Consider the following 17,144-nt stretch of genomic DNA (forward strand, 5'->3'; position numbering starts at 1 on the left):
GGCATCTCTAGGGGCAGCTCCGCACCACTGAGGGGGCTTCTACAGGTCTCCAGCTAGGGGTCCTTTGCATGTCCTCCAGTCCTGGTTCCTCGAGAGCGGGTGTCCTCCGCGGTGCCTGCGCACCTTGGTCTCCACTTGCTGCATCCTCTATCTTCTTCGGAGCAACTTCAGGAGAATCCTCCGGCTGGGTGTGCTCCCAGGTAATTTACCCCCTCAGCACCTTCTTCCTTGAGGTTCTAGTCTTCACCCTCTCGGCTCCTCCACAGGCAGGCACTATGTAGGACACCTCGGCAGCACACATCATTCTGTTCTCTCCGGGTTTGGGGCTCCTCCTGTGGTTGGCAGCTAGTGGGGGCAGCGCGGTTCCCTTCCCTCTGGCAGGTGGCAGCAGTAGGGGACTTGGAGGAGCCTGGCTCTTCTGGCGCCATTCCTGGTCTCACAGCTGCGCAGCCTCCGCTCCTTACAGGTCAGCAGCTCACAGCACTGCACAGGCCCTTGTCCTCTCCAGGGATCACCCTTCCCGGTGCCGGCTCTCTCTGTTGTGGGTTATGCATCGCTGCAGGACCGCCTCTGATCCCCCTGCCCTACCTCTCTATAGTCCCTGTCACTGGCTCACCCGCCATATCCTGTACTGGCTGTATCATATATTTTTATATTTCTTTATACTCAAAGGCTATATATCCCCCTTCCCACACAGATTTAAGTTGCGACTATTTGACACAGTGGCTGCCTTGATAAAGGTACCAGCGGGGACCGAAACGTCAGAAGATCTCTCTTGCAGAAAATAAACTTTGGATTACCTCCTGGTTGTACCTCCATTGAACTACAGACTGGTGAGTGCTGTTTATTCCCCCAGTGGGGGTTCTTTCTGGTATCTATCTATCTAAGGAATTATCCAAGCAGGCAGCGGCACTCCGTGGGCTTAACAATGTGTTTATTGGAGGTGACCGACGTTTCGGGGACTGTCAAGGTGTACAACGCGTGCGGGTGACACAGCAAACATTTAAATACATACAGCATGTGCATACTCACCATTCCCGTACGTGGAGCGTCCCGGTTGCGTCCAGTGCGGCTTCCGGTGCGGGCGGATGTCAGTGGGCGGAGCCTCACTGCATCATCACGCTCCCCTCTGTTGTAGATGGGTTGCTATGGTGACCCCACCGTATCGCCCACTTCTGTATGACAACCTCCGCTCCAGGATCCGGGTTTGGCTTCTGCCTATAACAACACATAAATGGCACATAAATAACCTACATTAAAACAGTAAAACAATGTTAAAAAATGGTGCACGTTTGAAGTGTAAATTTCAGATGCAACGGGACTACTGCCCGAGCAATGTTTAAGAAGTGATGTGAAGAAGATGTCACCGCATCTAGCGTGACAATTGTATGGTGTTAACACAGGGATCCGGACGGGTGTGTTACATATGGATCTCTGTATACAATAATAACACGGTCAAACTGATCGCTAATGATCATGTTTGTAAATCGGAGATGTCAGGCTCTAACACATGGGGGAGATGTGCTGTGGGATCTCTATGAATGTGAGAATTACAGGGGCGTGTTGTACCATAAATATCGGCTCCACAAGTGATATATATGCTTCATGTTGTCTTTGAGAACAGAACAGCAGTATAGCGTGTATATATATACTATGTATACATCGGGGGAAATGTACCAAAATGGATTCGTAGGCAGAAATACGCCTATTTTTTACACATTTGTATTTTTGGGATTTACACACACTTCTTTGTATGTCAAACCGACAGATCGCAATACTATACTTAGACACAACAGCTCGCACCCACGCAACACGGTGGAGAGTCTCCCATACTCAGTTTTTGAGAGTATGCAGGATCACTGATACCGACTCTGAAACCCATCACCAACTGGACATCATGCAGCAGAAGTTCGAGGACAGAGGCTACCCCAGACAGGGCCTACTTAAAGCCAAGGCCAGGGCTCTGGCGTGTGAGCGCATCACTCTTATCACAGGTGCAACACCTACAGTCATAAAGCCATGTATTCCATGGGTTAATGACTTTAGCTCTGCCAGCCGAGAAACCACCAGCAGAGTAAAAAACTGGTGGGAAATTGTGCGTTCGGATCCCGAGCTACCGGTGTTCAAAGACACCAAGCTGATGCCGAGCTACAAGCGTGGCCCAAACTTGAAGGACCTATTGGTCAAGACCGAGATTACAAATTTTGACACCCCTTCTAGACAAATCAGACCCACCAGAATGGGCTGTTACCGGTGCCTAGGCTGCACAACATGCAGCTTCGTGACAGCTTGCACCGAAGTTGCACATCTCTATACGGGTAAAAATTTTTTAAATCAGATGGCCCCTCACGTGCACGACTAAATTTGTTATCTACATCATTTATTGTCCATGTGGAATACATTACATCGGCAAGACCGATTGTGCCATACGGGCAGCCCTTCATTCTGGCTCAGGGGAGCAACCAGTGACCAGGCATTTCGCCAAGGCCAAACATAACATGGCAATGATCAAATATAAGATCATAGACCACGTGCCGGCACACATACGGGGTGGCAACCGTTCCAAACAGCTTCTGCAGCTTGAGTCCAAGTGGATTTACAAAATGGACACACTACACCCTAAAGGCCTTAATGACACACTTGGCCTACATAATTTTTTGTAACCATTTTGGTCCACTAACACACAATCATGTCTTCCTTCTTCCTTTTCTCTCCCCCTTGTTAAAGGTACTTGTCATCCCACTGTGTGACACCAGTCCCCCAGCCTTATCGGTGTCCAGGTGACACACCAGGATAACATATAATGGTACTTATGTAGTAACTGGGCTGCCGATTTTGAAATCGGGTCCATCGCATCGCATCGCACCCGACCATATCGCATGCGATGCGATGCGATGGACCCGATTTTTCCATAGGATTCAATGTTAAAATGGACTGAGTCCATTTTAACATGGAATTCAATGGGAAAAAGGGGTCCTTTTCATACCCCTACTATCCAAGTGGGCATGGAGTTGGATATAAACCTGTGGCGAGCGTAGCGAGCCACCGAGCCCGAAGCGTGGCGAGCGTAGCGAGCCCTGCGAGGGGACGCAGAATACCGTCCCCTCGCGGGGCTCGCTTCGCTCGCCACGCTTCGGGCTCGGTGGCTCGCTACGCTCGCCACAGGTTTATATCCAACTCCATGCCCACTTGGATAGTAGGGGTATGAAAAGGACCCCTTTTTCCCATTGAATTCCATGTTAAAATGGACTCAGTCCATTTTAACATTGAATCCTATGGAAAAATCGGGTCATCGCATCGCATCGCATCGCATCGTATGCGATGCGATGCGATATCGCATCGCATCTGATTGTATGCCTTAACTTAAGGCATACAATCAAAAAATCGGCAGCCCAGATACTACATAAGTACCCATATAATATACAAGATGCTGGCATTCTGTTGTTGCAATTTCTGGTTTCTGGTGCTATGCGCATACAGTGATGCTGGCTGCATCACCCCACACAGGGCTGTTTTTGCTTATTATAGATACCCAGCAGGGACTCAGTATTTCTCCCTGCATTTAAACCACTCACGCCATAGGGTTTGCACCTCACCCAGCATATGCACTTTGACTTTTGCCCAGTACGGCTCCAATTCGGGGCCGCACGCAGTTATCTTTTTATACGTATACCCTTTTTAAATGTTCGTTTTTTATTATATATGTCTTCTCATTTTTAGCCACTAGATGTCACTATGTAGTCATAATATGGTCATGTCCACTTGTTTTTTTGCATTTTTTATTCACTTGCATCCTCTGAAGTTTTGTGTATGTATGGATGCCTTTGTTGCTTTATGACTTCTGTAGCACGATACTTGTATTCATGCTAATGTGAGCTGCAATCTCTTTCCCAGCCCACCCACGTCACCGCGGGATGACGACCGTGATGACGCGCGGTCAGCTGGCCGCCGCCGAACGTGGTGACGTCACTGCTGTGCGCAGTACTCCGGAAACCGGCCTGTGGATGCTCGTGGGGGACGGCTACAGGGAGGGGGTAAGTTAGCGCCTATTTGTTAACATGTCTTATAAATACCCATGCACTTGCACTTTATTCTGTACTTCACCCTGTCTGCATTTTGTCCTGACGACGGGGGTCCGGCCCCCGAAACGTTGACGCCTGTAAGACCACTTATGGAATAAACACGGCCTTTTGATTTCACCAGCATTTGTGAGTCCTCGAGTGCCCATTCATTTCGTCATAGTATTCTGTGGGCAGTTCATTGTGGCTGCCCTCTGAAAGCTGGCACCGGGGCAAGCTACACATCTCAGCTCACTTCAGTCCAGAGTGACGGCCCTTCCGGATATATATATATATATATATATATATATATATATATATATATAGAACAAAGAGTGGGGTACCCTTTCAATGCGCTAGATAAAGTAGATTGGGCAGCACTCTGTCAGTCCCCCCTGTTAGCAGGGGAAGTGGGGAATAGAAGAAAAAAGATAGAAGACGCGCCACTATTTTATGGAGATCCACCACCAGAAGGATCAAGAAAATATATCGATTGGTCACTGTACAACAGTATTTAATACAATTAATTTAAAAAACAAAGTAAAAACATTTTTGCTTGTATGCAGTCAGTTGGTCGAATCGATATAATCAGGAAAAAACTCCCAAGGCGTTTCGTCAAAAAAAATGACTTCCTCAGGGGTAACTTTCTAGGTGGTGGAGAAAGGCCATATTACTAATTTAGTATATACACAATTAAGTAGTTACTTTTTCAATACTGAGAATGTACATACCCTTAGGTAAATGGATAGTGAATGTAAGTTTTCACTCCGGATAGCGGTCTTACTGACAAACTGTACAAAAGTGTGCAAATGGATCCCTTGGAGATCTTAATGCTGGTATCCAGCTGCAACTATAGCATAATAATAGAGTATACAAAGAAAATAAAATACTGTACTCTATTATTATGCTATAGTTGCAGCTGGATAAACCGCCAATGCATCTACCTGGCTACCCCGCTAGTGGGGAGCCAGGGTATACGTATCCCTGCCATGCTTGTGGCTGAAGGAAGTCCGCGAGGCACGCTGCATGCAGCGGCGACCGGATTCTCTGTTACTGTGGTCCCCTTGCAGGCAGGTAGGGCAGGGTACTACCTGCCTGTCTGACCGCGCTGTACTCTCACAGAACTGAGCCGCGCTGTACTCTCAAAGTACTGAGACGCGCTTTTAGAGCAATCCCACCTGGTTCCCTGCTAACAGGGACCCGGGGGCATACTTACCCCTGTAGCTGCTGTACGCGCCGAGGCTTGCGGTCCGCGAGGCGCGCTGCATGCAGCGGCGCCGGGGACCCCGGAACGGTGGTTCTGTCAGCCAGGTTCCGGAGGCAAGCTGCAAGCAGCGCCCTCGTCGCAGGCAGATAGGGACAGGGACTATCTGCCTGTGTAGATCTTAAAAATCCGGAAAAATAAAGAAAAAATTAGAAAAGCCCAAGAGTGAGCTAACAATGCGCCCAGCTCCCGCAGGGCACATGCTAAGACTGCCTAGGAGAGGAAGTAGAAGGGGAGGAGTTAGTCACTGTTAATTTATTCTAAAGTGCCCAAGCTCCCTGTGGTCGCCCTTCTATTCCCCACTGTAACTCTCCAGTGTCACCTAGTGAAGGAAAGAGAAATAATGATGCAGCTGATAAACCTCCCATTCTCGGGTTACATACATGAGGATAAGATTGAATTAAGCACAAAGATGATAACAAGAACCGGATGCCCCCCGACAGTCACTATACCGACATTGGAATCCCGACTGCTAAATGCCCGATGAGCCACCGAACCTGCACGGGGCTTCTTTGCGCTCGCTCCCTTGTCAGAGTACCGGTAGTCAGTAAATGTTAGGTAAAACCACAATTAGAAGCCAAATTACAGTATAAGTTGGCTGGGGGCGGGGTCTAATGTTGAGTCTGTTCCGCCACACCCCCTGAAAGCGGCCTGCGGTTGCTTCTCCCAGAGAGGATATTGACAAAGAACCAAGCAATCATCTCCCGGCATTATGCTAGCGCAGCTGTAAAACAACAGAAACTGCTCTAAATGCTTCTTAATCTTCTTCTTTTATCTCTGTCCAAGACGATGGATCCCTAGATCATGCACATGACATTCTAGGGCAGTGGTTCCCAACCGTGGTCCTCAAGTACCCCCAACAGTGCACGTTTTCCAGGTCACCCAGCAGGTGCACTCATTATTCAGACACATTTTAAAAGATCCACAGGTGGAGCTAATTATATCACTTGTGATTCTGTGTGGAGACCTGGAAAATGTGCACTGTTGGGGGTACTTGAGGACCAGGGTTGGGAACCACTGTTCTAGGGCAGTCATGTCCAACCTGCGGCCCTCCGGCTGTTGCGAAACTACAAGTCCCATCATGCCTTGCCATAGTTTTGCTATTAGCGAGTGCTAAAACTATGGCAAGGCATGCTGGGATGTGTAGTTTCACAGGAGCTAGAAGGCCGCAGGTTGTACATGCCTGCTCTAGAGCGTAAGCCAGTTTTGGCAGTCACATACAGTAGGTGGGGTCTAATGAACGATACGACCATATTGCTAACACTATCAGTTCTTATACTACTACTCCCAGCATCCGCCGCCATACACTACTTTCCTATATACAGTTTCCCAGAGTGTTTGTGCCACAATAAATATAACAAAAGGCATTGTAACCCCTCCGCATCATTTCAGCCGAGTCGGGTGCGGTCCCAAAGGGCCACCCCGGGGGGGGGGCGCGGTGCAGTGTCCGCAGGTTGGGGGGGGGGGGGGGTCACAGGCAGCCTGCACTGCTGTCTGCTATACCCTGCAGACAGCAGTAGCAGAGGAGGTGAATGGATGCCTGTGAGCGGCATCCATTCACCTCCCGGACAAGGGGTGGACGGGGGCTGGGGGCAGCCCAGCAGATTACCTTAGTGCTGGGCTTGCCCCCAGCGCAGCATTCCGGGTCCTGGCGGCGGCGATCGGAGATGACATAATCTCCAAGCGGCAGGGGGGATGCGACAGTGGTGTAAAAGGGTGCAAACGCAGGGTCACACCCGGCTTGAAGCAGGGATCAAAAACCCGGATGCGACCTGGCGTTTTTGGTATAAAAGGGGTACTATTAACAAGTCTATGAATCTGATGTAGATCACTTTTCTTTGTGGTTACAACATACTTCCCTCCAATTGAAAACTACAGTCAGGAAAATTACAGTAGGATGCGCCAAGCGCCTTTGTAAGGGGCGTGTCACACAGTGCCCAAAGGGCGTGTCTAACTCCACATGGAGCAGTACGGATGGTGTAATGGTTAGCATTACTGCCTCACAGCACTGAGGTAATGGGTTCGATTCCCACCATGGCTCTAACTGTGTGGAGTTTGTATATTCTCCCCATGCTTGCGTGGGTTTCCTCCTGGTACTCCAGTTTCCTCCCACAATCCAAAAATATACTGGTAGGTTAATTGGCTTCCAACAAAATTAACCCTGGAATGTGTGTGTGTGTGGTAGGGATTAGATTGTAAGCTCCACTGGGGCAGGGACTGATGTGAATGTTCAAGTATTCTCTGTAAAGCGCTGTGAAATATGTGTGTGCTATATAAGAAACTGTTAATAAATAAATAAACCTATGGGCGTGTCTATGCCTAAATGCTTCTTGTGAGATATTTCGGTACTTGTGAGTTATCCGGGCTGCCGATTTTGTCCTTAAGTTTGGTTAACTTAAGGACACCCGACCGACGCGATGCCCACGATTTAGCTCCAAATCGGGGGCATCGCGTCGGTCGTGGCCGTTATAAGGGGCCGCGACGCGATGCCCCCGATTTCCCATAGACAGTAATGTTAAAAGACACGATATCGGGGGCATCGCGTCGGTCGTGGCCGTTATAAGGGGCCGCGACGCGATGCCCACGATTTCCCATAGACAGTAATGTTAAAAGACGCGATGGACCCGATTTCCATAGACAGCAATGTTAAAATAAAATTACAATGTGAAATTGGCCAATATGTTTTTAAAATAAATGTTTCATGGCCCCCCACCACCGTTAACGCCACCCCGCTATTGACGCCAACCCGAAGCGTGGCGAGCGCAGCGAGCCCGCGAGGGGCGGCGGTACGCGTCCTCCGACCTTTTCATGCCCTACTATCCACTAGGGCGTGGAGTGAGAATAGAATAGTGTGGCGAGCGCAGCGAGCCACCGAGCCCGAAGCGTGGCGAGGGGACGCGGACACCTTCACAGGTATCCGCGTGTCCTTGCGGGCTTCACAGGTGTCCGCGTCCCCTCGCGGGGCTCGCCACGCTTCGGGCTCGGTGGCTCGCTGCGCTCGCCACACTATTCTATTCTCACTCCACGCCCTAGTGGATAGTAGGGCATGAAAAGGTCGGAGGACACGTACCGCCGCCCCTCGCGGGCTCGCTGCGCTCGCCACGCTTCGGGTTGGCGTCAATAGCGGGGTGGCGTTAACGGTGGTGGGGGGCCATGAAACATTTATTTTAAAAACATATTGGCCAATTTCACATTGTAATTTTATTTTAACATTGCTGTCTATGGGAAATCGGGTCCATCGCGTCTTTTAACATTACTGTCTATGGGAAATCGTGTCGGAAATCGGGTCCATCGCGTCTTTTAACATTACTGTCTATGGGAAATCGTGGGCATCGCGTCGCGGCTCCTTATAACGGCCACGACCGACGCGATGCTCCCGATTTCGGGCGCGATGAAAAAATCGGCAGCCCGGATAACTCACAAGTACCGATATTTCTATAGAACATTAAGTCTATAGAATTTTTGAAAGGTTTTTTTTTTTTTTTGAAAGAATGATTTTTATTTCAAAGCATCATATAGATAGAACCATACATTGCCTGAATAAAAGTATGCAGACTTCCAGCAACAGTACAGAAAACTAAATGTAGAGGGTGATTCAGACCTGCTTGATTGGCTGCAAGTAACTTTTTCGGTACATCTTTCTAGTATGGCGTAGGACAGTGGTTCCCAAACTTTTTTTAAATCCCAACACCCAAGAGCAGTGGTTCTCAACCTCGGTCATCAGGACTCCCCAACAGTGTACATTTTCCAGGCCTCCATGCAGGATCACAGGTGAAATACTTTGCTCCACCTGTGATCTTTTAAAATGTGTCAGTGAATAATGAGTGCACCTGCCGGGTGACCTGGAAAACGCAGACTGTTGGGGGGTCCTGAGGACCGAGGTTGGGACCCACAGACCTAGAGAGAGTATCAGAATTTTTTTCACAGCAGCACTAGGCTAAAAGTTTCTTTATTGAAAAATGCCAAAAAAATATATATTTAGTTGATTGTTTATATCGTACTTAAAAGTAATTATGTGGTGAGGCAAGTGATTCACTTCTGTTATCACATATTTTACGATTGGCAGCCACCAGCACTGATTTTGCCTATTATTTTGACCATATTTATAATTACATGACCAGATTAATGTTTTATTCTCAAGACACTGTTATAAATACTCGCAGAGGTTTTCTCAATGCCACAAATCCTTTTCCAGGATGAGCTGAATTAAAACAGTAATAAAACCCACAATAAATATGACTGTTTGTTTTAGAGCAGTATTGGAGTTAAGGGGATTTACTAGTATCAGGGTAGAACAGAAAGCAGTTTATTAACCCCTGGGGTCAGTGTGATACTGACAGGTGTCACAACTGAAGATGTACTGTAACAAGAGACTGTTTAGAATTGGTAACGGTGAGCTGCGGTTATACAGTAGTGAAGAGTTTTCATAAAAGTGTAGAAAGAGGTGTTTATATAAAGAAGGGGCAACATGCATGGGTAGAAATATTTGTGAACTGAACGTAGCAGCTGCCGGGTGAGTTGGCGGGGTACCACAGGCGATTCCCCACCCTAGCAGATGGGGGCCTTAAGAGCTGCAGAGTTATTCAAGTTGGGTCAAAATCTGCGCTAATCCTCTTGTTGCGAACCACGGTGAAGGCAGATACATCTGACCATATCACCCTCCTTCTGTCATCCGTAGGACACAGAAATTAGTGTTCCTGCCCTTTTTGTGTCTGGGACTTTGCGCCCTTCCGCTGCCCCCCTGGTGCGCTGACACCCCGTTGCAACATTTCTCATTTCTGCATGCACTGAAACGCTGATGAGCTCTCTGCTGAAAGCTGTGTGTCTGTTGTTACAGATGTAGCCCGCCACCGTCCCCCATGCTGTTACCACTGCTGAAGTCCTGAGAAGTGAGCGGCATGGCAGCTCTTTAAAGTGACAAATCCCCCCCCCCCCCCCGCCACAACGCTAAGCTGCTCTCTGCTAGCAGTGGCTGTCAGCTCTTCCTGCTGGCTAAGCCCTCCCTCCACAGACAGGAGGGCTTGCTGGGGTTGCTTTTCCCATTCTGGGTAACAAGGATATAATACCTCCTGGGCAACGAGCATGAAACCTTCTTGGCAACTAAGCATAAAACCTTTGGCATTGAGTAAGAAACCCCTGGCAATGAGCATGTAGGTAAGAGGCTCTTATGTGCCATCATATGTAGTCGCTGTTAAGGTGTGTGATGGGTATTACAGTGTGGGTCATCATGTGTGATGGGCATTACAGTGTGGATCATCGTGTGTGATGGGCATTACAGTGTGGGTCATCGTGTGTGATGGGCATTACAGTGTGGGTCATCGTGTGTGATGGGCATTACAGTGTGGGTCATCGTGTGTGATGGGCATTACAGTGTGGGTCATCGTGTGTGATGGGCATTACAGTGTGGACCGTCATCATGTGCGATGGGCATTACAGTGTGGGCCACTATCATGTGCGATGGGCATTACAGTGTGGGTCATCATGTGCGATGGGCATTACAGTGGGTGCCATCATGTGTGATAGGCATTACAGTGTGGGTCATCATGTGCGATGGGCATTACAGTGGGGGCCATCATGTGCGATGGGCATTACAGTGTGGGTCATCATGTGTGATGGGCATTACAGTGTGGGCTATCATGTGTGATAGGCATTACAGTGTGGGACATCATGTGCGATAGGCATTACGGTGTGGACAACCATCATGTGTGATGGGCATTACAGTGTGGGCCATCATGTGCGATAGGCATTACGGTGGGGGCCATCATGTGTGATGGGCATTACAGTGTGGGCCATCATGTGTGATGGATATTACAGTGTGGGCCATCATATGTGATGGGCATTACAGTGGGGGCCATCATGTGTGATGGGCATTACAGTGTGGGCCATCATGTGTGATGGGCATTACGGTGTGGGCCATCATGTGTGATGGGCATTACAGTGTGGGCCATCATGTGTGATGGGCATTACAGTGGGGGCCACCATGTGTGATGGACATTACAGTGTGGGCCATCATGTGTGATGGGCATTACGGTGGGGGCCACCATGTGTGATGGACATTACAGTGTGGGCCACCATGTGTGATGGACATTACAGTGTGGGCCATCATGTGTGATGGGCATTACGGTGGGGGCCACCATTGTGTGTGTGATGGGGCCAAACAAACATATCAAATAAAAGAGATGCTCCGAACAATGGGCGTTTCCGCCACACTCACATCCCCCAACGAGGCTCAGTGCCATCTTCCCGGCCTTGGGTTCTCCAGAGAATTGCATCCCACAGAATTCGGTGCGACTGCGGCTCTGCGCCATTATATTGGATGGAAGCCTGCGCTTTGCATGCTCCGCTGCGCACTCTGCTGTAATTGTTTTTTTTTTTTCTACTGGACTCCTGTGCATACTGTGACTACTGGCCATACTCCACTGTGACTGCTGGCCATACCCCACTGTGTATACATTACTGTGACTGCTGCTCGTAACCCCATTGTGTATACATTACTGTGACTGCTGGCTTTAACCCCACTGTGTATGCGATACTGTAACTGCTGGCCATACCCCTCTATGTATACGTTACTGTGACTGCTGGCTTTAACCCTACTGTGTATACGATGCTGTAACTGCTGGCTATACCCCTCTGTGTATATGTTACTGTGACTGCTGGCCATACCCCACCTGCCACCTGTCGACCCAACGGTGTCGACCTAATGACTGTCGACCTAAGTGGTGTCGACAATACGACCATATCCCGTAAAGTGGCTGCTGGCAATACCCCACTAGTGTTCACACTCTGATTTTTTTAGGGCAGGGCGCTGACCATCAGGCAGAGCACTTTTTCAATCGAAAGAGCACATTTTATACTAGAAATTTACATCAGAAACAGCAAAAATTATAAGAATGATGCCCATTACACATTGTCATATTCTGCTATGGCCATTACATATTCTGTCGCAATGAAAACACATTATACCACACACCCATTACACATTATACCGCACACACCATAATGCCCATTACACATTATACCACACACCATAATGCCCATTACACATTATACCACACACCGTAATACCCATTACACATTAAAACAAAATACCATAATGCCCATTACACATTATGCCACACACCCTACTACCCATTACACATTGTCATACTGATCTATGTCCATTACATATTCTGTAATAATGACAACTACACGTTATATCACACAACAAAATACCCATTACACATTATACCACACACCATAATGCCCATTACACATTATACCACACACCGTAATACCCATTACACATTGTCATGCTGTGCTATGTCCATTCCATTTTCTGTCATAATGACAGCTACACATTATGGCATACACTGTAATACCTCTTATACATTATACCACACACCCTAATACCCATTACACATTGTCATACTGAGCTATGTCCATTACATATTATGACCTAATGACATCACACATTATGGCACACACTGTAATGACTCTTACACATTACACCACACACCATAATGCCTCTTACACATTATGGCATATACTGTAATGCCTCTTATACATTATACCACACAATGTAATACCCATTACACATTATACCATGCACCACAATGGCCATTACACATTATACCACACACCGTAATACCCATTACACATGATGGCACACACCGAAAGTTCTCAGCGGCACGTCAACGAGGTGAGGGGCAGCGCAAGGGCGCAGAGTGCCACACACAAAAAGGGCAGGGAGCATTTTGAGGTTTTAAAAACGGGCAGGGTGCAGCACCCTGTAACAGAAGCTTAGAAGGAACACTTGTGATATTATGCTGGGTACACATTGGGTAGCTGGAAATGAGGAACGTGCATCATTATTATAGAACAATGTTTATTCATAATCTTTCTGTGGCTGATATACCAGACATAGCCAAGCGATGTTCAGAAAACATTCAGTGATTTGACTCTTTCCTTTATGGTGAAATGCCATTGGTAATCAAGATGTATATCCAATACAGATCAATCCCTGTATTTAATGTGTCCATTATGTGCTTGGTTGCATTACAGAGGAACATATTAGGCCCATGAGTACGTTACCTCAGGGCATAAATATCCCATTTTTCTTTTGTTAGGATGTTGAGCTACCACATTAGTCAGCCTTACTAATATAGTTATATACTCATGTGTTTGTGTATGTCTCCTGGATAGGGAGCTGAACAGTATGGGCATCTGGTACCGAATGGGAAGGGTTCCAAGAGTCCCAGAATCTCCGCAGCCCTCAACACCTTCCTCCCTATCTGCTGTGGTGACGTCGGCATCTGCTCCAAACCTCCCGAGGTAGGTACTTGTGTAGACGTTTTGTTTGAGCCAAGTGTTAAGGCCCATACACACTTGAAGATTTTCATTTCAAAAGACTTTGCCAAAATCTCTGAAAGATATATTTGTCACCAAAGTAGTGCGTACACACTGAGCTATTTTCCCCAAAGAGCAAGAGATTTTCAGGAGGTGAAAGACTTTGCTGAAAATCTTTCATATAAAAGGCTATTTACATAATGGGCAGGGTTTGTATTCCAAGGGTGGGAGCAGGGGCCATTTTATTCAGTGCATTTCTGTTCTAGGGGCCTGATTCAGAACTGATCGCTGGGCTGTGTATATTCGGAGCCCAGCAAACAGGTAAACGCTACCTGACTCTGCTCCGACTGGGCAAAATCCCGCCCATGTGCACAACTACCATTTAATTTGCCACCGTGCACGTAGGGAGAAATCCATTCACCTTCCCCAGCAATGTATACATTACCGCCACAACAAAATATACATTGGGGGGCAGTGGCGGTGGTAACATATACATTGTTGACCTGCGCCAGCAGTGTATACATTAACGCCATAAAAATATACATTGATGGCCAGTGGCAGTGGTCTCATATACATTGCTGGTCTGCTCCAGCAGTGTTTACATTAATAACTATTATCACTATACATTAGTGCGCAGCAGTGCCTAAAGTGGAAAAATTTGCTTCCCTGACTCTCCCCCCCCCCCCCCAATTATGTCACAGCCACACTGTCAGGAAAAGAATAACGTGGCCACATAATACCACCCCTGATTCAAATGATGCCCCACAGTGCAAAACAACCCAACACCTAATAAAAACTGAACATTTTGTGCCAAAAATTTTAGGGCATGGCTTTATGGGTCAGGGACACAGAAATGCACACAGTAATGCAAATTACACATTATGCCACACACCGTAATGTCCATTATACTATATGCCAAACACGGTAATGCCCATTTCACAATATGCCAAACATGGTAATGCCCATTTTTTATTATGCCACATAAGTGCCGCTTACATACATGCTCATTGCCAGGTATTACATTCTCAGTGCCAGGGGTAACATGCCCAGTGCCAGAGGTGTGCACTGTGTGGGAAAGGAGACAGCAGGGCAGAGCGGTGGGAAACCCGGATGTCTCAGAACATCCGTGGTGCGGCTATTTCAAATGACTTGCGAGCCAATCGGTGCTCGCGGCCTGGCAGCTCCTCATTTGGTGCCGTCCCGCGAGCTCTGATTGGCTCACGAGCCGTGAGTTGGCACATAATTTTAAAATAGCTACGCCACGGACGGATGGACCTTCTCTGAGACATCCTGATTTCCCACCGCTCTGCCCGGCTGTCAGCTGTTTAGCGATGCGGACGGAGGCGGAACCATTCCACCTCCAAAATAAAACTGATGGAACGCAGTTCCGCCCAGTTCCTGCTCCCTTTAACCCTGGTGGGCAGTGGTGCCCATAATATATACATTGCTGGCCTGTGTCAACAATGTATATATTACTGGCTTGTAAGTAACATTGGTGGGCAGTGATGCCACTAAAATATACATTGCTGGCATGTGCCAGCAATGTATATTTCCTTTTCAGGGTCCATGGGTCCCACAGGGGACATCGGGGTTGTAGGTGGATCCAGGGGGTCCGAGGCACCAATCAGCGCAGCTTTTAAAGATTTCCCAGGATGCCCGGGCCCTCTCCCCTACAGCCCCGCCTCCTGGCTCATCTAGCCAGTTTTTAGTTGGTGCCTGCAGGAAGCAGTCGCACCTTATATCAGCGGGGGTTGCCTCTCTGAGACAACCCCACTAAGGTTTTATTTTTCATTTTTATTTTTTCATTTTTATTTTTACTTTGAATTTGCCGCCTAAGCGGCAAAAAGCCGCTTTGCGGCTGAGGCTGCTCACCGCCGTCAATCACTGACGGCGGAGCGAGCGGCTACATCACCCTCCCGGCGCCGGCTCCTTCTGATGACAGCGCGTCAAGGAAGGACCTCGGCGAGGGGGGAGGACGCGACGCCTAGCACCGCCAGCGTTCTCCCCCGGACAGCGTGGCTGGAACAAGAGGGACAGGTAAGGCTCCACTTGGAGCACAAATCGCTGTCATGCCGCGCTGGCGGGGGAGACGCTCGCGGCAGCTGGCGTGGGTGCAGGCCGCGGCCCGTGACCCCACTAGACCACCGGTGACTAGCGCAGGCTGGGGGGGGGGGTCCCCATCAATGCTAACATCCCGGTGGGGGAAGTCCAGCAAGGGGAGGCGGCGTCGGGCCTGCAGCCTCCTCCCCCGGCCTTGGCGCCATTTCTCTAAGAGATCTGCCGTTCCATTGGCCGCCTTTACGGTGCCCGCCCCCCTCTCTCGGTCAGGCGCCATTTCTCCTCAGCACCTCCAGAGAGCGGGCACCATTCTCCCCTGTGAAATCGCCTACAGGTTCAGTAGCCTCTTTCACAGCCACCCTTATTCCCACTTTTCTCCATAGAGTCAAGCGGTTGACACAGGGTGAAGTAGTCTATTTCTGACTATAGAGTGTGTGTGACTTGTGCTAGAAAATTTTTCTCACTACTTCTGTCCAGTGATCTGTCCTTTCACTTCTGTTGTTGAGGAATACCTCATTGGTCACAGCTCTCATTGATATCGCTCTAGGGTTTCCTTAAGGGATTTATCCTATTGTGCACTGTCAGCTCTCCTTGTCAGTGTGTTTGTACACCATGTCTAAAAGAGGGCGTAAGCAGACAGAATCTCCTGTACTCTTGTCCTGCAAGGGCTGTGCTGCAGGCCTGTCTGATATGGATGTTGTTCGGGATGGCCTGTGTGTCAACTGCATGTCCCCTGCGCAGTCCACTGCCACAGGTCAACAACCCCCATGGGCAGCGTTCCAACAATTACTGGGTACTCTGGTGGATCGCTTGCCTGCCACTGTTGCTCCCCCCGTAGTCCAGCCCCCTCCTCCCTGGGTGGATGCCCTATCAACCACGGTGCAGACCCTGCAGCAGACTACGGCTGCTATGCAAAAGCTGCTGCCCCAGGCGGTACAGCCCAGTAGCTCCCTTTTGACTCCCTTGCTAGCAGATGCACGGGATGACACCGATACTGATGATGGGGGCGATGGGGGAGATGAGGATGCTGATAATGCAGATGATCTCCTCAATTTACAGGATGATCAGAATGACCCCTTGCCCATGGATACTCCTGCTGCTCAGGCAGAGACTCCTGATGTGGCAGCCTTGATACATGCTATCAGGGAGGTCCTATTGTATGACCCTGAGCCGGAGCCTGTCGCTAAGACTAAGGATGTTTTTAAAAAGCAAAAGGTTCTTAAGGCCCAGTTCCCTCATTCCGATTACCTAACGGAAATCAGGACAAATCAGTGGCAGGAGCTAGGCAAAAAGACCAGCATTCCGCGGAGGGTTCTAAACAAATACCCCCTCCCTCCAGAGGATTGCAAGCCGTGGGAAATACCACCCTCGGTGGACCCACATGTTGCAAGACTGGTAAAGCCCTCGGTTCTATCCGTCTCATCTGGTTCCAATTTAGG

At 48.7% G+C, this 17,144-nt stretch overlaps 1 protein-coding gene across 1 annotated transcript in view; it reads left to right on the plus strand.

Annotated features, from left to right (window-relative positions):
• The first annotated feature begins 769 nt into the window (after window positions 1-769).
• The window catches only part of LOC146055078 (uncharacterized), a 63,716-nt gene continuing 47,341 nt past the window's right edge, over window positions 770-17,144 (plus strand). Inside the window, exons 1-3 of the mRNA XM_083168185.1 lie at window positions 770-833; window positions 3,895-4,034; window positions 13,504-13,632. Coding sequence (XP_083024311.1) covers window positions 3,915-4,034; window positions 13,504-13,632 — 249 coding nt within the window. The 5' untranslated portion in view covers window positions 770-833; window positions 3,895-3,914. The remainder of the gene's footprint in view (window positions 834-3,894; window positions 4,035-13,503; window positions 13,633-17,144) is intronic.

Source organism: Crinia signifera, unplaced genomic scaffold (genome assembly GCF_055691185.1).
Source record: "Crinia signifera unplaced genomic scaffold, ASM5569118v1 HAP2_SCAFFOLD_297, whole genome shotgun sequence".
Lineage (NCBI taxonomy): Eukaryota > Metazoa > Chordata > Amphibia > Anura > Myobatrachidae > Crinia > Crinia signifera.